The following is a 25,340-nucleotide window of genomic DNA, read 5'->3' as shown; positions in this document are numbered from 1 at the left end:
AATTACATGCGTACATACAAAACCGCACTTTGTACTGCGATGAACAATGATATTTTCGAGGATTTAAACACTTTTTACTTCAAACAAACCGAAAAACATTGAGCAGCAAAGAAATGGCGCTTGATCTTTTTCTTTTCCTGTCTCTTTCTTCCCATTCTCATTCGCTCTCTCACGATTCCGTTCAATTAGAATAGACTCTCTGCAAAAAATGGTCACACTGGAGTGTCATCGAAATATGGCGACCCTTTGTTTACGTTTTGCAGCCGCCACGAAAAATAAGCGAATGCCGTCCTAAAACCACCTAAAAACGTGAAAGAACCACAAATTTAAATGCCATTCAAGAAAATACCGCCACTGCGTATTAAAAAAGGGATAAGTATGCTGGAATTTATACAGAAATGCCAGCAATTCCTTGTTAAATATCCAATATGGTTTGCGTAATCCCCTCTTTAAAGCGCGCTTGACGATGGAGCTGCTGTTGCTGCTGCTGCTTTTGCTTGCTGGTGGCATAACCCCAATGGGGGATAACGAAGCGAATATGCAACTTGGCAACACTTGAGCATTCCGGGCACGCACTTCGCCCCCAACCACAGGAGCCCCCCCTCCGACCGAAGTAAGCATAAAGAAAAATAATAATTCAACTTTATTTGTGCCACACATACAACATACCTCTCTCTACCATTCCCATTCCGATTCCCATTCCCTAGCAGGCAAAGGCGAGCAGAGAAGGATGGATGCTGGGAAAAAGAGAAGACCCGAACGAGGGGGGGCGGGACTCCTCGTTCTAAGGCAGCTGTTCCGTGTCAACACCCAGCAGGCAACACCATCACCAATCCATGGCAAATTTAATCGAAAGCGTGTAATTGACCTCAGTAAATGGCACAGGAATGGGCGTGGAAATGGGTCTAGGAGGTGGAGGTGGCCCACCACCCGGAGATGGGCGATGGGAGTCAAGTCGGCGCCGGTGTGGGAGACATGGCTTTGTCGAAAGCTTAGCCAACTGCCATCAAATCATTATCAGTTAAATAAACGACGGCAGCAAGTTAAAAAGATAACGAAGTCGTCGTCGTCGTCGCACAGGAGCAGAAGTAAAAGCAGAAGGAATAGCAGCAACAGATGATATCTCGCCCCGCACTCGACGACGGTGGCTTTGATTCGGAGTGGAACGGCACAGTACACCCCATCTGCATGCCCCAACCATCCTACAATAGACAGACGTAAGCCGCCTCGTTTTATGCTAATTCAAATGGAAATGGAGCCAGTCAGCAGCTGCCGGCGTGGCAAAGTGGAGTATAGGATGAGTCCTCAACCAAGTTGTCAACGGCATCCCTTCGCCAGAGCCAAAAGCTCGTTTCATTATGCGACTGCTGGCTGCTTGCTGGCTGCCTGCTGTGGGCGTGGCGTGGCTGGTGCCTTGATCGGGGCTCAGAGATAGCGGACAGAGAAAAGCTGGCAGAAGAGGCTACGGCTACATATGCAGATGTATACAGGATATGCGGAGCAGAATACGGTCCGCGTCGTGGTCCTGGCCGAATCGCATTCCTTGTAAGGCAAATTCGCCATGATTTTCATATAATTTCCGCATCATAAAGCTGCGAAAGTAATTTTCCACTTGAAAGCACAGCGCAGCCAAAAAGTGTGAAACGATAGGAGGCAGGAGGCATACTACCAAGCAGGAGATGGGGTCAGACATTGGACCAGGCTAAGACCCCAAGCTGTCTGCCGCTGTGTGTGTGTGTGTTGTTGTTGGTTTTTGTTTGGTAATGTCGATGGGAGCTTGTTTTTTGCCACATTGAGCATTTTGTGTTGTCACCTTTTGGGCGCACGGGAATGCAAATAAGACCAGGCCAAAACTCTGATTCCTTCGCATTAAGTTGTGGAAGCAGCAGGGAGCATCTGGAGCAGGAGCTGGAGCTGGAGGCAACTCCAATGACATCTCTTTAAGGCGACATAAGATTAGGCTAAGCAGCTGGGCACACCCCGGAGCACACACACAGCACAGCGAGAGGGAGGACACGACCGAAACACACACACAGACAATAGGGAGTGGCCGCCGTGTCGGGGCAGCAAATTTCATTATGCGGCTCACGTGCGAGACAACCAAATTCACTGGGAAATAAAGAAAAAATCCAAGCGAGCCACAGTTGGAGTCTAAGGACTAGAAGATACCCAACTATTCCAACATTCTCTATAAAAATGAAAAAAAAAACCCTCTTAATAAGAGGAGAATATATGGCAATACATTCCCAACAAGAGATGCTTCTTGCCACATTTTTACTGTATTTAATTGAAATCCTAGTTTTAATTAGAATGTAAGAGCTTGCATTACTTTCATAGGATATTTCATTTGCATTGATCGATACTTCATCATTCTGGCTGTAAAATTATTCCGAACTTTAACGTTTTAGAGTTTTAGAGTATTGTATTATCTGTAGATAATATCTTCACAGCTTCATCCCAACTTTCAAGAAAGGAAAGTGAAGCCGATAAAAGGTAGAGATGTTGATAAAGATGAGATAAGCGATAAGGAAGGACAAAAATATTCGTTTATAGCTTTACTGATCTCCAAGACCCAGGCATTATTCCGATTTTATACAAGTATCTACATACATCAATACAATATACTCCATGTCGTCCCTCCTCCAAAAGCACGGTATAAAAATTCTGGAAAGAACGAAGAACCAAAAAAAAAAGAGGGAGAAGCAAAAAAAAGAAGAATAAAGAAAATATAAATACAACAGAGAAGAGAGAAGAGGACAGGAATATCGGAAGGAAGCGGCAATAGAAAACGTACAAAAGCGAAACACGCAACGCAACGGAGCCACGGATGAGAGGCGCCAGGCGGCTCCCGGATCCGACTTTGGAGCACGGTGCTCCAGCTTCCCTTGAACTTATCCCCCAGTCCCATACCATACCATCCCATACCATCCGTATTCCTGAAAGAGCGGGCGGGCGGAAGGAAGTCAGTCAATGCCCGCAGCAGAAAAGGCCAGCAACAACAAATAGAAAGCGACAAAGTAGAAACAAAAATAAAACAATGCTATAGAAAGGGAGAGGGGGAGTCCAGGAGCGAGATGGATATAGAGTGACTATAGGAATGCCCTGGAACATAGATAAATTTGAGTAATTCCTGCAGGTGGAAGGGCAGCACGAAACGAAAGAAAGGAAACAAAAGTAAAAGCAAAAGAGCAGCAGCATCAGCAGCAGCCTGTGGTTCCATCTGTAGTTCATATGTGTGTGTGTGTGGGAACAGTGATAGAGATAGTAGTGTGTGTTTCGACGACATGTGCGCCTGTAGAGGCCGGTGTCGTACTAATTACTGATTTAATCAACAGTGAAACTTCCCAGAGACCAACACACGCCGAATGTGGACCGCAGCTGTTACATTCTGTGGTATTTTATTGAAATCAAGTCACGGGCTTGGGGGGTACTTAAAGTATTATTTGTGTCTAGTATGTGCTATTATTATATATTATAACCATCAAAGTTTCTAGAAAACGTAGATACTATGTCTCTCTTCTGCTGTCTATGTTTACAGCTTGAGGAAACCGAATTTTCATTATCGGACACATTTAATATTCCGATTAAAGTTAACCCGAAGTCGAGAAACTGGCCATTACTCTCTCATTTTCATCATTGACATTCGTGGCCTTCCAACTGTTCCCCCTTGCCTTCAAAATCATATACTTTTTCACATGCTTTTGATATCTAAGTGTTCTATTATCCTTTAAATTACTTTACAAAGAAGAAATGATATTCCCTCTCTGAAACATTCGTCTTCGATAGGGAATGGTATTGCTTAATGCTTAGTTTACTGGTAGTGTGGTAGGTCAATGGACCTGGAACTATCCTAATTTTTAGTACAATAGTGAACCTTTAGGCAACCTATTAGAATATCCTATATTTTATTTAAATATTTAAGTTGCAATTAAATTGAGACACAAATACACTGTGTAAGCTGGCTAGGGAAATCCAATTAATTTCTTGCCCAAAAAAGTTTGTGTTACAGGAGTCCGACTGTATTCCCCTCGCTGACCCGCAGTAATCTTCAAGTTATCTAAACTCTCGCGCTAATTACTCGTGTCTTATCTAATCAGAGAGTGGAGATAGCTTTCAGTTAAGGTTACTCGTAGATTAGCTGCCAAGTAAGATACCATAGATTACGAGTAGTAGCCGAAAACGAAGCAGAAATTGGCATACAAAGTGTAAAAGAATTTAAATAAATACAGAATACACAATACAGAAAAAGAATAGCACAAAAATAAAGCACGATGACAGACTGGGGCTGGGACTGAGACGCAAATCGTTGGGGATTTATCAGCCAGAGGGGGGGCGTGGAGTGAGAAGTGGAAAAAGTTTTGTATATTGCCAAGTTGAGGCTGGGTTAACGTTGTTAACTCCTGGGTACTGGGTACTGGGGGAGGCCCCAACTTGGGTATTTAGCGGGAATCGATTTTCGTTGATTTGCCGCCTGTACGGTTTACGCTTTACGAAGAGCCAATCTCGCCCTAGGATCTCCCCTTTTTACACCATACTACCCTTCCTGAACGTGTGAGTGTTGTGCTGCTGCTGCTCCTAACCAGGCCTGACCTTTCAACCTTTCGCCAGAGAGAAAATCGAGACTGACAGGCAGGCAGGCAGCACGTGGCGGGCGGTGGAACGGGCGGACGAGGCATCATCATCATCAACCAGGGGCAATGGCAACTCATCATCATCATTGTAGTCTGCAAAGTTTATTTAGGCAAAGCGCCTCACTTTTGGCTACACTCTTCAATTTTATGGCAACAAATTTGCATCGTAAAAGATACTTGCACGGAGAATGGCAGCCCCCCTCCCTGCCACAACCACCATACACTATAGCCTCGGCCAAACCCAAAAATTACCCCCATACCCAGAGACGATAAAAATACGAAAAACGTTTGTTTAGGCAGAGCACCCCGCCCCACCCCAGACAGTCGTAAACTAAGGACAAAATCGTAAAAAGTGAGCAGTTCATTTAAATTTTTAATATTTAGGCTACCTCTACACAGATCCTGCTGCTCCTGGTCCCTAAACCGTAAGCGTATCCTCTCTCTCGTGCATCCCGAAACGAAACCTTAACCGTATCCATCATCCCGATTCACTTACTTTTGTTTTATGGTCCAAACATTTTCGGCCATCATCTAGGAGAGGCCTTAAGGGCGAATTGCAGGGGTAGGAGGAGGCGTAGGATACATTTTGAATTTATGCCTTTAATTAAATACAATCTTTTGCTAGGTGGATGATTCTTGGTAGAGAACTTTTTTGTGTGTGTGGCATTCCTTAACTTAATAACGGCCCATCAAATAGAGTTGTACATATTTCTGTGGGTTATATTCCATGCAGCCGAACAGCATCCCTACCATCCTTCTACCACCATCCCGCCCATCCTCCTCCCGAACAACACGCACTCAGGATTTATTTTCACATTTATATGAGCGAGCGGTGGGATAGGGGGGAAGGGGAGAGATGAGAGCTGTGGGGGTATGTAAATTTTTCAGTAAAAATTCACTTCGTGATAATGGATTTTCCATGTCGCATACGCCGCAGTCGCAGTCGCAGTAGCAGTGGCTGTCGCTGCCCCAACGACAAATACAATCTGCTCCAACCTCCCAGAATCCACAGAAACAGCCCCACCACCCCCTCCCCTGGTATAAACTCTCCACAGAAGCAGCCAAGGACCCCCCGGCCCGATGGCGACAATTACCTCCGCCCCCGACCTCGCATCCATTCCTGGTTTGTTGGGGCATGATAGATGACAAGTCTCGGTAGGTGTACGGAGTATGTTCTTTGGGGGAGTGAGGGTGTGGGTGCGGGTTCGTGTGGAGCAAGTTCTTGGGTACTTGAGGGTCCCAAGCATGTTTTGAAATTTGAATTTCCAACAAAAACACACACAAACAGTACTGTGTGTGGCTGCTAAAATATTCCAAAAATTATACAAAGTTGCCAAGATTTGCTTTCGCTTTCCCTTGGAATCAAATGCGACCCGGCCCCGAGACCGTTACCGAGACCAGGCTCTGATTTCGATTCTGACTTTGGAATCGTTTTTCGGGGGCGGGATGCCGATGGATGCCTCGTGGTCTCGGTCCGAGAGCCTGTCGTGTCGTCTAGTCTTGTCTGGTCTTGTGGTCTCAATTAGGGAGCCGTTTGATGCCCGACTTCCGCTTCCTTTTTCGGTCGTGTTATCTTTGGCAGGCTCGCATACACACTACCGTTAGCCGCAGGGCAAATGGCAAGCATGGCATTGCCAGCTTTCAGAAATAATGGATACTTCTAACGGTATTCGCTCTTAGGTTTCTTTTGGAGGAAAGAGCCGCTTTCAATCTCCCTAAGAGGCAACAATATTTATCTCCTCTCTTTGAAGCTCGCTCTTGAATTCCGCACTCTCTTAAGCTCTCTCTCTCTCTTAAAATGCAACCACATTCATTGTCCTCCCTTGAACCGTTAGTTTTGGGAATTACGGCAATTTCCTTGTTGTGTTTTTTGTGTGGTTTTCTTTTATTATTATTAAAGTTACATATGAACTTAATTTGTAATGAATTTTTTTTAATCGTTTTCTTTTTTGTTTTGTGGTGTGGTTTTTTTATTTGCTTTTTTTTAATAATTTTATTCGCTTTTTTTGTTTTTGTAATTTTAATCAGTAATATTAAACTTTTTCCTTATTTTCTTTATATAATTTTTTTCTTCTTGTTTCTATGAATCGCTGGCCCGCCTCGCACTTTATCCCCATTGCTGCTGCTGCTTCTCGTGCTGCTCCTGCTATATCCTCATGCTTCTCGTGCTGCTCCTGCTATATCCTCATGCTTCTCGCGCTACACCCACATGCTGCCGTCTACTGTCGTCCTGGGTTCGTATGTCCGTTGTTCTTAGTCCTTCATCCTTTGTCATAGTCATATCCTCGGCCCCCCCCCCCCCCCTCCCACATCCTCCCTAAAATCCCCACACACACATGTCATAATCCATCCGTTTATCCATCCATCATTCCCATTTTGGGCTCTGGCTTCTGCTTTCTGCTGGCGGCGCGCTTAGTTCGTTATTTTTATAAATTAACAAATTTAGCTAAGTAGTTGTAGTTCTTGTTGCTTGGTTGTTGGTTGGTTGGTTGGTTGGTTGGTAGGTTGGTAGGTTTGATTGGATTGTATCATGATTTCATCCTGCTCCTGCTCCTGCTTCTCCGCCATTCCTCGCTCTTCTTGCGCTATCTTTGATATATCTTTTGTCGCCCCCGAAACGCGACTTGAATTTTTCTGGGCAAACAACAATCAACGATGAACGATCAAAGGCTGTTGCTTTTTGCATCGTTCTCGAATTGTTTCAAACAAATGCATCGAGAATAGGTTTAAATATTATCTGTTGGGTTTTTGTTTTCTTAATCATCAACAGCATTTGCCATTTTGTTGTTTAATTTATATACTTTTTGTTGTTGCTTGGTTTCTCGTTTCTTTTGTTTTGTTTATATTATATATTGGGTTTTCTTGTTGTTCTTGTTGTTATAATGCGATGTAATATGTTTAAATGTAAGCGCAATCCAGCTTAAAGGAAATAATCGGGTGTTCTTCGCGTAACATGGGGCTCGCCGCGCCGCGGTGCTGGATCAAATTGTAGGCTACGGAGAAAAGACAAAGGAGGGGGGAAAAAAACGATATAGTGAATCACGTTCAGAAAGAAAGACTATTGTATCTATCCCGGTAGTACTCACAATGAAAATTTAAGTGAATCATCCAGTTCCATAAGAGCCGCCTGGTTGCCGCATCTGTAGCAATAGTTTGGCGCTGAGAAGATTGTGACCACATTACGATCGTGACACCAGTTGTAGCCCTCCATCACCAGTTGATGGGCACGCGAGACGAGCGTCAGGCCGTTTGTGTTGTTGAACGTTTCCGAAATGTCCTAAGAACGGATAGTCCCGGATTTAGTTATGCCTCTCCTCGAACGGTGATAATTCGATTAACACTCACCTGTCCAAAGGTGTAGCCGGCACCACGGGGTGAGATTCCCCAGCCACCCCTGTCATCGGGATCGGACCATAGCAGATCGCACATGGGTCCCTCATGGGGCACCTCCTGCAAGCGGTCGAGGGCCCGAATGTGATCCAGGCTGTCGATCGACGGACTGAGGCCGCCGTGCAGGCAGAAGATCTGCCCATCCACCAGCGCCGTCAGCGGCAAGTAGTCGAACAGGTCCGTGAAATACTTCCACACATTGGCGTTGCCGTACTTGCGCAGACACTCATCGTAGAAGCCGTACACCTGTGTGATCTGGCGCGACTCGTGGTTGCCGCGCAGGATGGTGATGCGCTCGCGGTAGCGCACCTTCAGCGCCACCAGCAAGGTGACAGTCTCCACGGAATAGTAGCCGCGGTCCACATAGTCGCCCATGAACAAGTAGTTTGTGTCAGGGGACTTGCCGCCTATCCGGAACAGCTCCATCAGGTCGTGGAACTGGCCGTGCACATCGCCGCAGACTGTGACGGGACATTTGACCTCCTGCACGTTCGACTCCTTGGAGAGGATCTCCTTGGCCTGGACAAGGGGAAAAAGAGATGAATAAAGAGTCAGCCAAAATGGTTCATTCATTCATTCGCATGGTAGTTCTCGAGTAGATGATATCATTGCTGTAAGAAAGGCCAAAAATAGCTAGCAACAAGAAGGGGTGAGAGACCCCTGCTATAGGGTAAGGGTAAGGGCAGGGCCAAGATCTATGATATGCCCGTTCTTTGGTCTCTTTGTACGAATGCTACTGCTGCTTATGGATGGGTAGATGACAAGACCAGTTCCGGGATGGACCGGAACCGTAGCGTCTGCCGCTTTGCAAGATCTATGCGTGAGCCAATTAGATATTTAGCCATATGTATTACCTTGAGGCTGCTGCTTCCGCCTGCCCCAGAGGCCTATCGCAAGGGGATTTGAAAGCACATCACGAGGCCGCTCACCCACACAGAGAAACAGAGGATGCTATGCTTGCTCTCTCTCCTTCTGTCTATCTTCGCTCGCGGCCAGCACCCTTTTAGAGGAATGGGCGAGGGCGGAACGGGTCAAGACAAAGTGGAAGATACGTCAGAGAAGAATAGAACACTCTTCTGCCGTCTGCGGGAGAGACCATTAATGGGAACAGTCTAAATATTGGGTGACGCAAACATAACCCCACTTACTCCCAAATCAATGAATCGTTATCTGTGTGGGTCTCTCTTTCTCTCTCCATTTGTACTCTCTGAGTGTTTGTTTGCATATGTGTGCGCTTTTGAGTGTCGAGAGAATGCTAGTGTGCGTGGGCATTGAACGGTAAAATCGGCAAATTAATAACAATTAAAAGCGGCACAATTCTTTGAGATGGCTTGAGACGAATTGAATTAAATATTCCTCGAATGAAACTCAGAATAGAGTACACTTCAACACTTGCATATGCATTTATCTAGATGCGAGACCTGCTTTTGTATGGGGCCAAGTACGCACATAGATACATATTCTAGAGGCAGCACCGCACACCAACATACAAAAACATTAAGTAATATTTACTCAGCGAAAAAAAACCAATTGCTGATTGATAGGAGGGCGGTGCGGCAAGGTTGTTTGCCAATTTCCTCAAGTGCAGTAGCAGCAACAACAACCACACGCAATGCCCTGTCATTAAACAACAAACTGGGAAATTGTACAATACAAAAAATATCTCTTTTGCCCAGGTTTAGCCCATTAGACCAAGCGCTGTACTAGTTGTCGCATTCACACACACGCAACGCACTGTATGTTGGTCTCACTTGCACTCGAGCAGGTTATAGCGGCCGCTTGGCTGTTGGAATTTACCAATATTCCAATATGGCGACGCAAGCCGCTGCCGCCACCGCTACTGTGCAAGCAAGCAAGAGCGTCATGATTCATGAACTAGCGCGAGTGCGAGCGAGAGAGGTAGACGCACGCAGAAGCAGCAGCACCATTTGCAAAAAAAATTACTCGCATGCAATCATGAAAATTATTTTTAAACCTTTGATTTTAGGGCGAGCTAAAATCCCTTACCTTGTCGCAGAGGGTGCGAACTTGTGTTTCTGTCAACTGATTGCATTCGTTCAACTGCTCAATCCATTGATCAAGATCTTTTGTTGTCGCTTTATCCTCCATCGCAGTTGTGGTGGAAGGAAACGACTCGTCAATCTTTGTCGATTCAATTTTGACGCCTTTTTATTAACCGGGTGTAAGAAAGAAATATATTATCCGCGCAAACTAGATTGCTGACCGCGTTTACACTTGCTCTCGTCTGAAATTTTGCGCTCAATAGATTGATGCAAAATTTCGTTGAATAAAGCAATTTTTTCTTCGTATTTTTTGTTCCCGACGACCAGTGTGACCGCGGACTTATCGATCAAATATACCCCCTGTGTCAGACCCTGAGACATATACCGAAACATACCGTCTCATTTAAAAAATATACCGTAAATATACTGACAAAAATAAGTTATAAATGACATATTCCTCGTTTTTGATCTTTCGTGGAATATTCTCAGCTATATAGAACATTTAGACATGCCCACATAGTTTTATACGATTACTAAATCAATTTTCTACGTAACTAGCTTATTTTAACCAATTGCTTTTATTGCATTTTGCGTATAAAAAGGTTTTAGGGAAAATGGGCAAACAAAAAAAACGAAAAGGGATAGTCGTTTATATTGTTGAATTTGTATATTTGATGAAATGTTCTACAAGATTGGCTAGTTTTTAGGCTTAAAGGCTTAAACAAAATAGTTTAAAAAAAAACAGTCGCAATGTTGCTGGTATTTGAAGACATGGTGCGTGTATAGACCTTTGTATACTCTGTTTTCTTTGAGCCAAACAAATCAAGGACATCATCCTGGTCGTCATCATCAAACAGAGAGTTTTTTCCAACTAATCTCTCCGAGTGATTGTTCGGCTGCATCGATGGCTTGACAAAAATATCATCTACATATATCCTAATCAACGTCATCGAATAGGGAGGATTTAAGTTTTTGTTATGGTGGCTTTGGCTTGGGCGAAAATTAGCTTAAAAAGTCATCTTCCAGATCATCATCAAAGAGAGACTTTGGCAACGGATTCGCAGGCAAAGGCGACGGACCGGACATTAAGCGGAGTCCACCGTTGGACTGTCATCAAGGAGATTAACAGTTTTGGGCTTGGGATGAGTTGATACAATCTCATTGATCTGCTTGGCCGATATGCGATGCTGTGCAAAGGTGGAGTAGGATATTGTTAGTTTAAGAACTTTAGGGACATATCGAGTCTTTCCACTCACTTTGTTGATAGGACACTGAAAGTCTCTTGGCCGCTTGCAGCAGATCAGAGCCTTGTCGCTGCCCACGACTGACTACCAGCTGAACTGATTCGCAGGCTAGTCCTTTCGTCACAGCGCCAGAAGGCGGATATACAGACGTTGGCCGGATACACGCCGTAGAATAGGAGACAGAGCTACACCTGGGTACGGATATTCTTTCTGGACACCGGAAGTGGTACATTCCGGCAGTCTGTCGTAGCTGGGGAGATGCAGGGCACGTACTTGGCGACATCTGCGTGATTGGCCAGGGCAGCGCCGGCCGCCACCGAAACCAGGCACCACATTGACTGCTCGGCTGGCTTTAGGGCGATGGTGTTGCCGGTAGCCCAGTTTCAGCGATGGTCTGCTCTGTGGTCGGATTAATGGTTTTAAATCGGTTTAAATCGGCCGTCCAAGGGAAAGTCTCCCCCACCCCACAAATCTAATATAAAGATTACTTTGTTTTGTTCCGCAATTGAGATGGCAGTGCTTCGATAAATCGTGATAGCTGATCAGTTCCTCGATAACGAACGGCTGTCCCTTTGACATTTTTTAAATATACCGAAAAATACTCGCAAAATATTCTTCGTTTTTTGATATTCCGTCGAACATTACTAGCGAGATAGATCTATCAGCCCTGCCCACATAGTTTAATCCGATTAATTAACCTGTTTTATACTTGGCTGGTTTATTTTAAATACTTGCTTTTATTGGACAAGGTCGACAAAATAAACTCTATTCGGTATTTCCCGTGCGTCTTCCAGCACTATTCCCATTTTGACATTTGCCAACGTGTCGAACACTGGCCGGATGTTCCTCTTTTTCTGCCAGCTTGCAGCGCCTTTGGACGTGTTTCAATTGCGCTCCCGTTGCAAATATTTAATTGACTGAAAATGTCTGAGACATTGCAATTGCGTGGTACCCTGATCGGCCACAATGGCTGGGTCACCCAAATCGCCACCAACCCCAAGGATCCTGACACCATCATCTCGGCCTCCCGTGGCAAGTACTCGGAAGCCGCTTTCGCGAATGCCGAAGCTGAAACAAATCCGCAGATATCTCTGCCATCCGAAGGACTCATCTAATGTTGTGTTTACCCGTCTGCAGACAAGACCCTGATCGTCTGGAAGCTGACCCGCGATGAGGATACCAACTACGGCTATCCCCAGAAGCGCCTGTACGGCCACTCCCACTTCATCAGCGATGTTGTCCTCTCGTCCGATGGAAACTATGCTCTGTCCGGCTCCTGGGATCAGACCCTTCGTCTGTGGGATCTGGCTGCCGGCAAGACCACTCGCCGCTTCGAGGGACACACCAAGGTGGGATAAGTTTCCAATTAATTTAGTTGCTCAGGGAAATGAGATTTGCTATTGAACAAAAAATCAGATCTGTACTGGTAAATGGCCGGTGTAAGGTTAGGAGTGCGGCTAGGAAAGAGAGAGTGCCATTGCCATGTACAGATCGAAATTATTGCGCCTATGCGAGGCAGAATTTCTGGTTGACATCTGTATGAACGGTTCTCCGCCGAGTCAGCGTCCCCTCTCATTTTCTCGAGGCTCTGTCGTAAGTAGGCAAAACTGAAAATCCCCCATCCCACTTGATCCTAAGAACGCACCCATTGTGATACCACAACTAATAATGGCTGTTCTCCGTTGATTTTAGGATGTGCTGTCGGTGGCCTTCTCGGCTGATAACCGTCAGATCGTGTCCGGTTCTCGGGACAAGACCATCAAGCTGTGGAACACCCTGGCCGAGTGCAAGTTCACCATCCAGGAAGATGGCCACACCGATTGGGTGTCGTGCGTGCGTTTCTCGCCCAACCACTCGAATCCCATCATCGTGTCTTGCGGCTGGGATCGCACCGTCAAGGTCTGGAACTTGGCCAACTGCAAGCTGAAGAACAACCATCACGGCCACAACGGCTACCTGAACACCGTCACCGTCTCTCCCGACGGCTCGCTGTGCACCTCCGGCGGTAAGGACTCCAAGGCTCTGCTGTGGGATCTTAATGACGGCAAGAACCTGTACACCCTGGAGCACAACGACATCATCAATGCCCTGTGCTTCTCGCCCAACCGCTACTGGCTGTGCGTCGCTTACGGCCCATCCATCAAGATCTGGGATCTGGCATGCAAGAAGACCGTCGAGGAGCTGCGCCCCGAGGTCGTCTCGCCCACTTCCAAGGCCGATCAGCCCCAGTGCCTGTCTCTGGCCTGGTCCACCGACGGCCAGACTCTGTTCGCCGGCTACTCTGACAACACCATCCGCGTCTGGCAAGTGTCTGTATCAGCTCACTAAGCTCTTGGACTATGTCTATGCCCTGGTCGCCCATTTGATTTGTTGAAGCGAAAACAAAAATAAAATATTAAGCGTCCTTTAAAAAGCGGAATTTGGTTCTATTTATGGGAGAATTTGAATAGTGATAAGAAAAGAAGACTTGGAGAGTAACGAGAGGTGAGAGATATTTGTGAAGGTTTTAGAATTTTCAGCTAAGAAATTAAAGAGTTCCCTGCTATGAAACCATGATAATTTTTATGAATCTCTAAGAGCAGGCTTCTATGAAACTATCAAAGCTTCTTGCTAAGAAACTTTTCAAGCAGATTTCCATCTGAAACTATCTGCCTAGATTTATTCTTCAACCAACGCAGTTTAAAAGGGTATGTCCAAGTATGCCAAAAAAATGTACATTCGGTTTTCGCTCTGGCGAGAGTCAGAGTCAGAGAGCTCAAAAAAAGGTACTCGCGACAGAAGCACGGGTACGAGAATACTGTGAAACTGTCTGCTGCTTGATATGAACAAATAAAGCAGGTTGCTATAAAATTATAATAGCTGTTCGCTATGAAAGCTGGTGCAACTCTGCAGTTCCTATTCCAGACTGTAGGTCTCCGATCGGTTTAAAGAAAGCAGGTTCTATATTTAAGCTCAATACTTCGCCTGTTCCCCCTAAGACACGACAAGAATCTTCTGCATTCTCTAATGCTTTCTTTATTTTAAACACCTTTTAGAAAATGTTTCTATTTTTACAAGTATCGTATAACAAATAATTTAAATAAATAATTACGTCCGACAATGGGTGTGTTGTATCGTGTTTGTGTATGCGTGTGTGTGGTTAGAAACAAAGTACAGGGGCAATGTGGCGCTGGTGGGAGGATGCGAAAACAACATTTGACTAATGGAACAACCTTAAATGGGATTCGAAAAGGAACCTTTTCTCCTATTCCGTGTGCATGTGTGATTCGGATGGTGTGGTGGTGTGATGGTGTGATGGTGTGATGCTTGTGGTGCTGCCTTTGGATTCATTTAACATTTAACAAACGAATTTTACATCTCGCCTAACTAGATATTTTGGATGGAGGGACGGGGAAGTGGAGCGCAGGGCAAGGCAAGGGGGAAAGCTAAAGATTCGTATAACTCTTAGCAGGCACTCTGGGGTCTTCTTCCTCATTTGGTTTTGATTGAATTCGAGCGTTGCACAGCAGCGACGGACGGGGATTTGGCCAACGGTTGAGCAGCAGCAGCAGCGGCAGGAGTGTCTGCCACCTTGCCCGCCGATGTCCCGCCAATTTTGTAGACATCATTCCTGAAGACAATCACCACGACGGTTATGTTGTCTACGGAGCCCCGCTTGTACGACTCCATTGTGAGGGACTTGGCCCCATAGTCCGACTCCTTGAGGTGGTCTTGGATAAAGATGCAGGCCTCCTCGTTGCTGAATATATCCCAGAGCCCATCAGAAGCAAGTATCAGAAAGCGGGGCCTGGAATGCGGAAGTAAGGAATTAGGTTGATAAGAATCCGTCATAATCTGTGTGATTCTGGTTCGTGGCACTCACTTGTGATCGTTCAACTCAAAGGTCAGTATGTCAGGCGTGGCAATCACTAGGTTCTATATGGAGAGAAAAACCCCATTCAAGATTAGAGCGCCATAATCATATGATGAGCATCATTTCCTACGAACCTTATCTTTCAGCGGATAATCTCCCATTGCACGCGATGTGGCCAAGACTCCGGCCACGCGCCAAACCCCACGGAAAGCAATAAACCCACCGGCATCGTGTATCCGTTTACGCTCACGCACCTGCTGGGGCTTGTGATCAAAAGACAGCGGTATGGTTATACCACGCGAGTCGTACATGACGCCCCGAGAGTCACCCACATTAGCGACAATCAGTTTAGTGCCATGAACAATGGCTATTAAGGCTGTGGTACCTGCAATGTTGGTCTAAAAACGGAATCAAAAGACTAAACGACATTTCTGAGGTCTACTACAACTTACCGTTTGTTTGGCCTTTTCCACCAGCTTGTAGTCGGCGGACAGGATCTCGTCTGTGATGAGCTTCCCGAAGTTGATGCGTCCGTTCTCGATGTAGCACTTAGCCTCGAGTTCGGGCGGCGGAGCGTTTGCGCCCCCATTCTGTGCATTATTATTGTTGTTCAGAAACGAAGAGCCCATAGCCGCCGTATTGCCGCTGGCCCGCATCGCCACATTCAGCTGTGCCGTGTAAATGTCGGCAATGGATGCCTCCGTTGTCTTCTGCTTCAGGGCACTGCAATCGGCCGTGGTGCTGTGGGCCTTGCGCAGACTGTCGCGACGGGAAACGGATGCAGCGCCGGGCTCTGTGTTCTCCTTGTTGGCGGTATCCTTGCGGCCGCTCTGTTTGCGAGCCAGATAGGGACTCTTGTCATAGTTTCCCGGACCAGATTCGGTCTTCAACAGCTTGGACATCTCAATCACTTTGTTGTAGATATTCTTCACCAGCACATCCCTGGCAAAATCAGCGGCAAACTCTCCGCCATGGCCATCAAAGACCGCAAAGAAGGAGACGCCAGTGTTGTTGTTGATGTTCTCCTCAAGAATAAATCTGGGAAACAAAAAGAGGGATTAGCTTGAAGGACTGATGTGCCGCATGTGCTTACCTATCCTCCATGCGTGGTCTGCGTCCGAGCACAGCAAAGGCTGAGCTTTGCTGCTTAACTTCCTCCCAGCTCTGATGGTCGCCGGCCATGGCCGACATCTCCATCATTTTCGCGGCCTTCTGGCGGCCAAACGAGGCCTGGATACGTCCCAGAATGCTGCGACTCCACACATCTACCGCTTGCAAATAGACCAACAAGATAAACAGAATGAGGCCGCAGAACATCACCTCCGGCCGGAGGACATAAAGGCGGCACAGCTTCCATATGTAGGCCAGAGGGGAATTGATGGAAGAGAAGCCCACCGCAAATTTCGAAAGGATTTTCATGTGGGAAACGTACGTCTGATAGAACACCTTATCTTCCAGTTCGTCGTCCATGGGAAGGGCTGCTGCTTCTTCTGCTGCTGTCTCTCAGATGTAGGTCGCAGATGATTTGGGCCCGTGCAAGCGATTGAATCAGCTATGAGGATGCATTGGAAGAAGGAGGAGGGATGAAATGAAGAGGAACACCACAGATTAATAAAGAAACCATTTAGCTTAGGGTTGGAATTGTTTTCAACCCAATTCCAACCCCATTGCGAAAACGTACTCGAAAGAAACACTTGGCGCTGCACGTCAGCCGGGTCGAATCAATTGGAATTGAATCGGATCTGCTATATCACTTTTTCTTATGAATTTTTCTTATTTTTCACTGCGCTGCCTGTGTCTGTTCCCGTTTTGTTTTACGTATCGTTCCTGTCCCTTTTTGCTGTTGCTTACAGACGCTTTTCGTTTTTTCCCTCTGTCATTATTTGTCGTGCTCGTTGCTCGCCTGCTTTCTTTGGCATTATATTTTTAATATATTTTCAGATTCTTATTATAGCTCGATTTCTTGCATAAAATCAGAACATCCGCACTACGTGTATGTGTGCCTGCGTGTGTGTGCGAGTCGTCTATATGTATTTTATTCAAGCACGTCGCACATCTGTCATATGTTTGTGCGTGTATGTGTCTGCATTTATGTCGCAATAAATATTTCCCCACGCACTGCAGCAGCTGGTCTGGTCGAAAACAATGCCAAGTTAATACACGTTTTTAGTTCGTTTCCTTTCGTTTTAAGTGATTTAAATAGAAAACAAACCCGCAGCACTTGTTGACCGGACTTATCGAGCAAATATACCGAAATATACCGTAAATATACCGATGAAAACACCAACTTAGCCTCCTTAAACCCCCTTTATTTAAACAGGATAACAACTTGACTTAACTTATTACTTTTGTAGGATCATCATATTTTTTATCTGTGCATAAAAAAGACCCGGTATATTGCACCCAAACTGCGTAAACTGCGAGACCAACGCTTTCGGATAAACTTTTGAATTCGAATTTATGCTTTCGATATGTGTCTGATATTTTTCTTTCCGATATATATTGGCAGAAAATACTCTTTCTCTCGACCGGAGAGGTCTGTACGAATGGCTGTGGGGTTCGTGGCGCGAAGGGGGAAAATGGAAACATATGAAATTGTTTATGAGTTGCCAAGCTAAACCAGAATTTTCCGCATTACCTTGACCTTTGCTTCTGCTTGCCATTAACTGTACTTCTGTATAACTGTATACCGACTATATTTTGATTAGAAAAATACCTGCAGAACTCCTTAACGAGCGCCTGTGATGTCGATCCATACCAATTTAACAAACAATAAATATTAATAATAATATAGATTGAAAACACAAACAAGAGCTGCAGCACGCGACGTTCAGAAGAACTAAAACAAAACGAAATGGAAAATGAAATAAAATGATGGCAACATATGAAGACCGCAAAAACACACAAATATGCTGAGGGCTCTCTTCCGCTCTCTCTTTTTGGCTTTCACAATGATTATTCCTCTCTCAATTATTTCATTGTTGCTCTCTTTCAAACCAAAATAAACAACAAACAAATCAAAGTAGTTTATTTATTGCATTTTTAAGGTATAGTATATGCAGCCTAAATTGTAGTTTCTGATCGTTCAGCGGTCCAATGCCACCCTCTCCAGCTCCTGGCTCGACGAAAAAACTCTATTTTTTTGCTGCTCTTTAATTTTCTCTTCTGCTTAAATTATGAACTCTATTTCTCTAATTCAGTAAAGGAGCTCACATATAAGTATATTTTTGGCTTTGCTTTTGTGGAACTTTGCTTCTTTTATATTTTGTACCATTAAAATAATCACTGTTTAGGATGAACAAGGGGGAATGAGCATTATAATACAAATACTTGTATGGAAAGCAGTTGTTACTCTTCTTTGCTTCTAAGATAAAGGTGCGCATCATTGGTCTGTTGTATAGTAATATAGGTACATATTAGAAACTGCAAGTGTATATTATATGGATGTACGTACTGTTTTGAACCATGCTGACGGCCTGAACATCATTCTGGCGAAAAAGCCCATTTCCGAACGAGGCGCAATTGCGTGCATGTGTAGGTGGCCGACTGTAATAAATGGTGGCAAATGGAAGCCGAACAATGCATCTGTTTCACTTATTCCTTTATCTTCCAAAAATCTTTTCAAGCCCTCTTCCATGCGTGTGACTGAAAGGAAAAGGAGATAATGCTGTTAATGCCATTACATAACTATTTATGTGCAAAACAATTCTTACCCAAACCGTCGTGGGATTTGTTCAAAGACTTGAGGCTGGAATAATGTTGTTTTGTCACTGCCAAGTAATGGTGTGTTGAAGCCGGTTTAATGTCTCGAAAAATAACAAATTCGTCCGTTTCAATCTCTAGTTTCGTAGCGGCATCTTGGCCACTGGCAATGTTGCAAAAAAGGCAATTATCAGTCGCCATCGTTGTTAGATTTCTCAGCAATTACACGCAATTTGGCTCAATCCATGTAGTTGTAGCCTTGTGTGTTTATAAATGCTGTGCCTTCGTATTTGTTTCAATGTTATTAATAGTGCAATTGTTTGTTAATGAATTGCGCACCAGCCCCCGGCGATATATTTCGATGAAAAACGTTCTTAACCTATTAAACGCCCCTCTATTTAAACTGGTAAACAGCTTGAGTTCAGTCAATAATCATACAGAATATAGATGTGCATCGCTTGCATTATATGCATTACCGACAATGTTCCAATTACAATTATGTATTTGTTAGCATTATATGAATTACCGACAATGTTCCAATTACGTTCCAGCCATAGAACGGTCAGATCAGACCACAAATAACGGAGAAAACATGATATATATGACTTGAGAAGTATCTTTGATCCTTGGACATCCCTCCCGAGAGGACGAAGAGACCAATATTGCTACAGCGGAATCACCCGCCAGAATTACCCAAAAAAGACCACGATATCTTTTTCCTCAACTGCGCCGAAACGCTATTCACTGTATATGATCGGAAACCATATTGTTGCTTGTCAAAAGATTGTTTGGACCCTTGTATTCCCCCTATTTCCTTAAATTAATGCTCTGTTTTCAAGCTGCTTTGAAATATTAATAATGACTTCGTACCTATTCATGCATTTGATTTCTTTTCTGTATATAAATCTAGATCCAATCTAGATATAGATTTCTTGGGAAATTTTTGCATACAAATATATATATGTACATATATACTCTGTATATTTAGTATATAAAGTTCAAATAGATAAGACAGCAATTTGGTTCCTTCTGTTGAGAATCTTTCTTCTTCTTTTTATTTTACGGGTTAAGGAGGATTCTGGCTCACAGTTGAAGATATATATGTACATAACTATACGAGAGCACAATTAACAGTTGGATATGAGGACATGTGAGTGAATGGAGCAATAATGCTCATACGACTACGACTATTTATTTGGTGGTGTTCTAAAATGAATATTTACTCAACTTCAAATAGAAGAATGTGTGGGCTAAATAACGCGTGTTCTAAGCAAAGTAGTTAGTATTACTAGCCCTCTATCTACCAATTATTGTTTACCATGTCCCTGGTTCCTGGCTCCCTTTTATATTCCATTCTATTGAATTGTTGTTGGAGCCCATCTGGTCATTAGCTGGTATCACTATATTCCTACCTTTTTACTGTTTGTTTGTTTATTTCTGTCTGCTTATCAATATGAAGGGAAACACACACACATAGAAAATTAATCACCATATTTATTATTTCCTGTAAATTAATTTAAGACCAAATCTAAAACTCATTTAAATTGAGAGAACATTGTAAATTTAAAAAACGTAAGTAGGTGATTAGATAGGATGGTCAGAACTCGAATATGAGTTACCAATTTTGATAAATCTATTAAAAAGAACTCTGAAAGGCTATCTCTAGCTTCTATCATCGAAACGTTGAGTACCCTGGCAGGCAGGCCAGCTTGGACTGAGTATTGTCTTTTTGTTCTTTTTATACCCGATACTCAAAATGAATATAGGGGCATATTAGATTTGTGGTGAAAATAGATTTGTGTAACGTCCAGAAGGAAACGTTTTCGACCCCATAAGGTATATATATTCTTGATCAGCATCAATAGCCGAGTCGATTGAGCCCTGTCTGTCTGTCCGTCCCTATCAGCGCCTAGTGCTCAAAGAATATGAGAGCTAGAGCAACGACGTTTTATATCCGGACTTCTGTGATATGTCACTGCTACAAGTATATTTCAAAACTTTGCCCCGCCCACTTCCGCCCCCACAAAGGGCGAAAATCTGTGGCATCCACAATATTGCAGATTCGAGAAAACTAAAGACGCACAATCATAGAAAATGACCATATCTATCCGGTTGCGGAATCTGGATCAGATTGGCGCCCGACGTCACGCTCAGATTGATTTTCTGTCTCTCTCGCACGCACTCTTTGTCGTGTCGGTTAATATTAGCGGCGTCTGCCGGAGGCGTCTGTCTAAGTATCGGGTATAAATGTAGAGTTGCGGTGTCCGCAGCAACTCACAACGTTCCCCCTCGTTTCAATTATGCATAGATTTCCTAGTATACTCGTATGCTGCATATACTTTATAGGGTAGTACTTTTTAGGATAGGAAAAAATAAAAGGATGCACATCTAGTTTTATGGAAGCCCTTCAAGTGTACTAAAATCGCAGCTGAACGATGCAGAGAAAGTAACGGTAAGTGGCTTCTTCTGAACTCTTATCACTGACATCGTTATGGGAGGCTTGAGGCTTGAATATTTACGAACCAATCAAAGATAGGGAAAGGTACAACCTGGGCACCGAGACGGCGTATATAAAAACCGCTGCCGAAATGGCAGAAGCAAGTGCTGACATCAACATGAAGGTGTTCATTACTATTCTGGCTTTGGCTGTGGCCTCTGCCTCGGCCTTCGATGAGAAGGTATTCATCAAGGACTTGCCCAAGTCCAGCAAGATCGAGGGACGCGTTACCAACGGTTATGCCGCTCCTGAGGGCAAGGCTCCGTACACCGTTGGACTTGGTTTCAGCGGCGGCTGGTGGTGCGGTGGCTCCATCATCGCCCACGACTGGGTCCTGACTGCCGAGCACTGCATCGGAGATGCTGCTTCCGTGACCGTCTACTTCGGTGCCACGTGGCGTACCAACGCTCAGTTCACCCACACTGTTGGCAACAGCAACTTCATCAAGCACAACAACGCCGACATCGCTCTGATCCGCATTCCCCACGTGGACTTCTGGCACATGGTCAATAAGGTGGAGCTGCCCAGCTACAACGATCGCTACAACAACTACAACGAATGGTGGGCCGTCGCCTGCGGCTGGGGCGGCACCTACGATGGCAGTCCCCTGCCCGACTGGCTCCAGTGCGCCGATCTGCAGATCGTTCACAACGAGGAGTGCGGCTGGACCTATGGCTCCGTCGGAGATAACATCATCTGCACCCGGACCGTCGATGGCAAATCGATCTGCGGCGGTGACTCTGGTGGCCCATTGGTCACACACGACGGCAACAAACTGGTCGGTGTCAGCAACTTCGTCTCCAGCAACGGCTGCCAGTCAGGAGCTCCCGCTGGCTTCCAGCGTGTCACCTACCACTTGGACTGGATCCGTGATCACACTGGCATTTCCTACTAATTCTAAATAAATCGAACATTGAAAGCATTTCTATACTTTGAGCACTTTAATTCTAATACTAATGATTTCATTAAGATATAAGGACGAAAACAATCGTTAATGCTCTATACAGAATCGTTTAAAACTACCATTGTAGTTTCGAAATCCTTTCAATCCTGAATTTCTGATTATCTTATCATAGGTATCACATTCACTTATACAAATTGAGGCACTTTATATCAAGATCAATGGGGACAAGCATGCACTAGTTGCAAATTCATCATATTAAGTAGAATGTACTTAAATGAATAATCTAAACATTGTGTAAATGATAATCAGTTTCTGTCTACACACTAGTCAAAGATTAATTTGGAAATTCATTCATTCATTCAAGAGATCATTGTAAATTTTAAAAACGTTCTCGATTAGATATGATTGTCTGAAGGAAGGAATTTGAGCTATACATTTTGATAAGTCGATTCAAAATAAGCTGTCAAAAGTGCAAAAATGTCCCCGGAAGCTTAATGTCAACATCCGCTTAGTATAGCCGGGATATGCTCGCCACGCCGGGGTTCGCCTATTTGCATAATTGGAATACAGATATATATAGAATCATTTTGTAGATAAGTCCTATTAAACCATAAATCCAGTAGATCTTGCTTCATAAATGAAACAGATTTGTTGAAAAGTTTTAATATTTGAATATCCCTTGAACGTCGATGAAAATCAGACTCCCACCGCTATCGCGTGGGTTGGCAACCGGCGGTCCCGCCAATTTTTCCGCTGTAAGTAAGTTATAGACGGGACCCAGTACTTTGTCCGCCAAAAGTTTTCGCAGACATCCCATTCTCATCTCTTCGAACCGTCGCGTTGTGTTGTTGTTTGTGAATGTGTGAAAATGTCGTTTCATATTAATTTAAATTGTGGTCCTCCGGGCCAACATGGATATTCTTGGATATATCCGATATAGCCGATCAGCAGGGCGTCGGCTTTGGAGATCCCCCAAGCGTGGGAGTGAGCGTCAGCCAACCTTGGCCAATCCTGCGTAAACTGCTGACGACGCCCGTCCAGAGTTTGCCGAACATATTTCAGGCACTATCTGGCACCGTGACCCACATCGTGTCCATGTCGTCATCAGACATGGAATTCGAGGTGCATTCCAAGCATTCCAGTTCCAAGGTGGTGCCGTCCAGTGTCGGAGTGGGTCCCAGGATGCCACCACAGCAACAACAGCATCCCCAGCATATGGCGGGGCTCAGCTCCCTGCAGAGCGAGCACAAACAGCAACTGGACACAGTCAAAAAGGCGCCCATTCATAAAAGAAGGAAGTTAGTGGATCAGCTCCTAATGGAGAAGGATATGGACAAAGTTGAAACCGATGTCCAAAGCTCCATTTACTTCCATCTGGAAGAAGACGAGCAGCTCCCACCGTTGGGCACCAAAATATATTCAAATCACCTAGAAACAAAGTGGCTAAGCATTACAAGAAATGTGGCAAATCTGATTAGGTATGCATCCCATATCACAGATTTTGATGAGAACGATGTTTATTTTATAACACGCGTAGTGGGTGTATTTTCTTTATTAATCGTTCAGTTAGTTTCTGAAGCTTCAATCGAGGAAGCTGATGCGAAGCCAGGGCCGGCAGCGGGCGTCGACGTGGACGAGCTCGATGCCGATGTGAAGGCCAAGAATGAGAACTCAAACTTTAACGACCTATCCTACTTGAATATGTGGGAGTATTGGAAGCAGCAGTTGCACGCTTCCGTTCGATCAGTCGAACACATCACAAAAACAAAAGGAAAAAAATCAGAAAAATTCAGAAATAAAAAAAAACCAAACCAAATTTCAATTTGGATTTTTGTTATCTACTGCGTTGTTAACCAAGTGTGAAAGAATTGAATTCCTGTTAGTATGGCAGAACTAATGAACCGAAGGAGTAAGGCTCGCAAAATCAGGGATCTCCACCATACCACGGATAAAGATAAAGACATCTACAATGGACTCTGCAAGACCTACTTCACCCGATTAATGCAGCACTCAAATCTTCTTGAGTAAAATGATCTTACAAAAAATTCAACCATTTTCTAAAAAAGTGCAATGTCAAGCTCCAGCTTCAGTTGCTACTATAGCTCTAGCCCATCAACCTGCTGAGGGTTTATTTTATTGAAGTTTAAATTAACTTTTAAGTAATTTAGTTTAAGCAAGAAGAATGTTGCAGAGGTTTAAGTACGCTCCGAGAAGATTCGTTGCAGAGGTTCAATTACGCTCCGAGAAGATTCGTTGCGGAGGTTCAATAACGCCCCGAGTAGTCTGGTTGCGGAGGTTGAAGTACGATTCGAGAAGATTCGTTGCGGAGGTTCAATAACGCCCCGAGTAGTCTGGTTGCGGAGGTTGAAGTACGCTCCGAGAAGATTCGTTGCGGAGGTTCAATAACGCCCCGAGTAGTCTGGTTGCGGAGGTTGAAGTACGATTCGAGAAGATTCGTTGCGGAGGTTCAATAACGCCCCGAGTAGTCTGGTTGCGGAGGTTGAAGTACGCTCCGAGAAGATTCGTTGCGGAGGTTCAATAACGCTCCGAGAAGTCTGGTTGCGGAGGTTGAAGTACGATTCGTTGCGGAGGTTCAATAACGCCCCGAGTAGTCTGGTTGCGGAGGTTGAAGTACGATTCGAGAAGATTCGTTGCGGAGGTTCAATAACGCTCCGAGAAGTCTGGTTGCGGAGGTTGAAGTACGATTCGAGAAGATTCGTTGCGGAGGTTTAATAACGAGAAGATTCGTTGTGGAGGTTCAATAACGCTCCGAGAAGTCTGGTTGCGGAGGTTGAAGTACGATTCGAGAAGATTCGTTGCGGAGGTTCAATAACGCTCCGAGAAGTCTGGTTGCGGAGGTTGAAGTACGATTCGAGAAGATTCGTTGCGGAGGTTTAATAACGAGAAGATTCGTTGTGGAGGTTCAATAACGCTCCGAGAAGTCTGGTTGCGGAGGTTGAAGTACGATTCGAGAAGATTCGTTGCGGAGGTTCAATAACGCCCCGAGTAGTCTGGTTGCGGAGGTTGAAGTACGATTCGAGAAGATTCGTTGCGGAGGTTCAATAACGCTCCGAGAAGTCTGGTTGCGGAGGTTGAAGTACGATTCGAGAAGATTC

At 44.7% G+C, this 25,340-nt stretch overlaps 5 protein-coding genes across 5 annotated transcripts; 2 read left to right on the top strand and 3 right to left on the bottom strand.

The window, feature by feature from the left end:
- Positions 1 to 7,486: 7,486 nt before the first annotated feature.
- LOC6589526 (serine/threonine-protein phosphatase PP2A) lies at positions 7,487 to 10,330 on the bottom strand. The gene is made up of 4 exons (XM_002014978.2): positions 10,029 to 10,330; positions 7,977 to 8,540; positions 7,718 to 7,908; positions 7,487 to 7,624 (listed from the first exon to the last, which is right to left on the bottom strand). Exons 1-4 carry the CDS (start codon positions 10,128 to 10,130, stop codon positions 7,552 to 7,554), a joined length of 930 nt encoding a protein of 309 aa, XP_002015014.1. The 5' UTR covers positions 10,131 to 10,330; the 3' UTR covers positions 7,487 to 7,551.
- Positions 10,331 to 12,162: 1,832 nt separating this feature from the next.
- On the top strand, positions 12,163 to 13,665 carry LOC6589527 (guanine nucleotide-binding protein subunit beta-like protein). The gene is made up of 3 exons (XM_026988102.1): positions 12,163 to 12,300; positions 12,406 to 12,617; positions 12,961 to 13,665. The coding sequence occupies exons 1-3, from the start codon at positions 12,192 to 12,194 to the stop codon at positions 13,594 to 13,596; spliced, it is 957 nt and encodes a 318-aa protein (XP_026843903.1). The 5' UTR covers positions 12,163 to 12,191; the 3' UTR covers positions 13,597 to 13,665.
- Positions 13,666 to 14,263: 598 nt separating this feature from the next.
- Positions 14,264 to 17,308, bottom strand: LOC6589528 (protein phosphatase 1L). The gene is made up of 6 exons (XM_002014980.2): positions 16,803 to 17,308; positions 16,215 to 16,673; positions 15,574 to 16,159; positions 15,256 to 15,519; positions 15,131 to 15,183; positions 14,264 to 15,055 (listed from the first exon to the last, which is right to left on the bottom strand). Exons 2-6 carry the CDS (start codon positions 16,589 to 16,591, stop codon positions 14,740 to 14,742), a joined length of 1,596 nt encoding a protein of 531 aa, XP_002015016.1. The 5' UTR covers positions 16,592 to 16,673; positions 16,803 to 17,308; the 3' UTR covers positions 14,264 to 14,739.
- Positions 17,309 to 18,341: 1,033 nt separating this feature from the next.
- Positions 18,342 to 19,114, bottom strand: LOC113565668 (histidine triad nucleotide-binding protein 3). The gene is made up of 3 exons (XM_026988373.1): positions 18,835 to 19,114; positions 18,576 to 18,766; positions 18,342 to 18,511 (listed from the first exon to the last, which is right to left on the bottom strand). Exons 1-3 carry the CDS (start codon positions 19,022 to 19,024, stop codon positions 18,470 to 18,472), a joined length of 423 nt encoding a protein of 140 aa, XP_026844174.1. The 5' UTR covers positions 19,025 to 19,114; the 3' UTR covers positions 18,342 to 18,469.
- Positions 19,115 to 21,437: 2,323 nt separating this feature from the next.
- LOC6589529 (serine protease 1) lies at positions 21,438 to 22,242 on the top strand. The gene has a single exon (XM_002014981.2). The coding sequence runs from the start codon at positions 21,439 to 21,441 to the stop codon at positions 22,213 to 22,215; it is 777 nt and encodes a 258-aa protein (XP_002015017.1). The 5' UTR covers position 21,438; the 3' UTR covers positions 22,216 to 22,242.
- The last annotated feature ends 3,098 nt before the right edge of the window (positions 22,243 to 25,340 follow it).

Source organism: Drosophila persimilis, unplaced genomic scaffold (assembly GCF_003286085.1).
Source record: "Drosophila persimilis strain 14011-0111.01,24,50 unplaced genomic scaffold, DperRS2 tig00000191-arrow-pilon, whole genome shotgun sequence".
Taxonomy (NCBI): Eukaryota; Metazoa; Arthropoda; class Insecta; order Diptera; family Drosophilidae; genus Drosophila; species Drosophila persimilis.
This window is presented reverse-complemented; position numbering and strand designations above follow the sequence as displayed.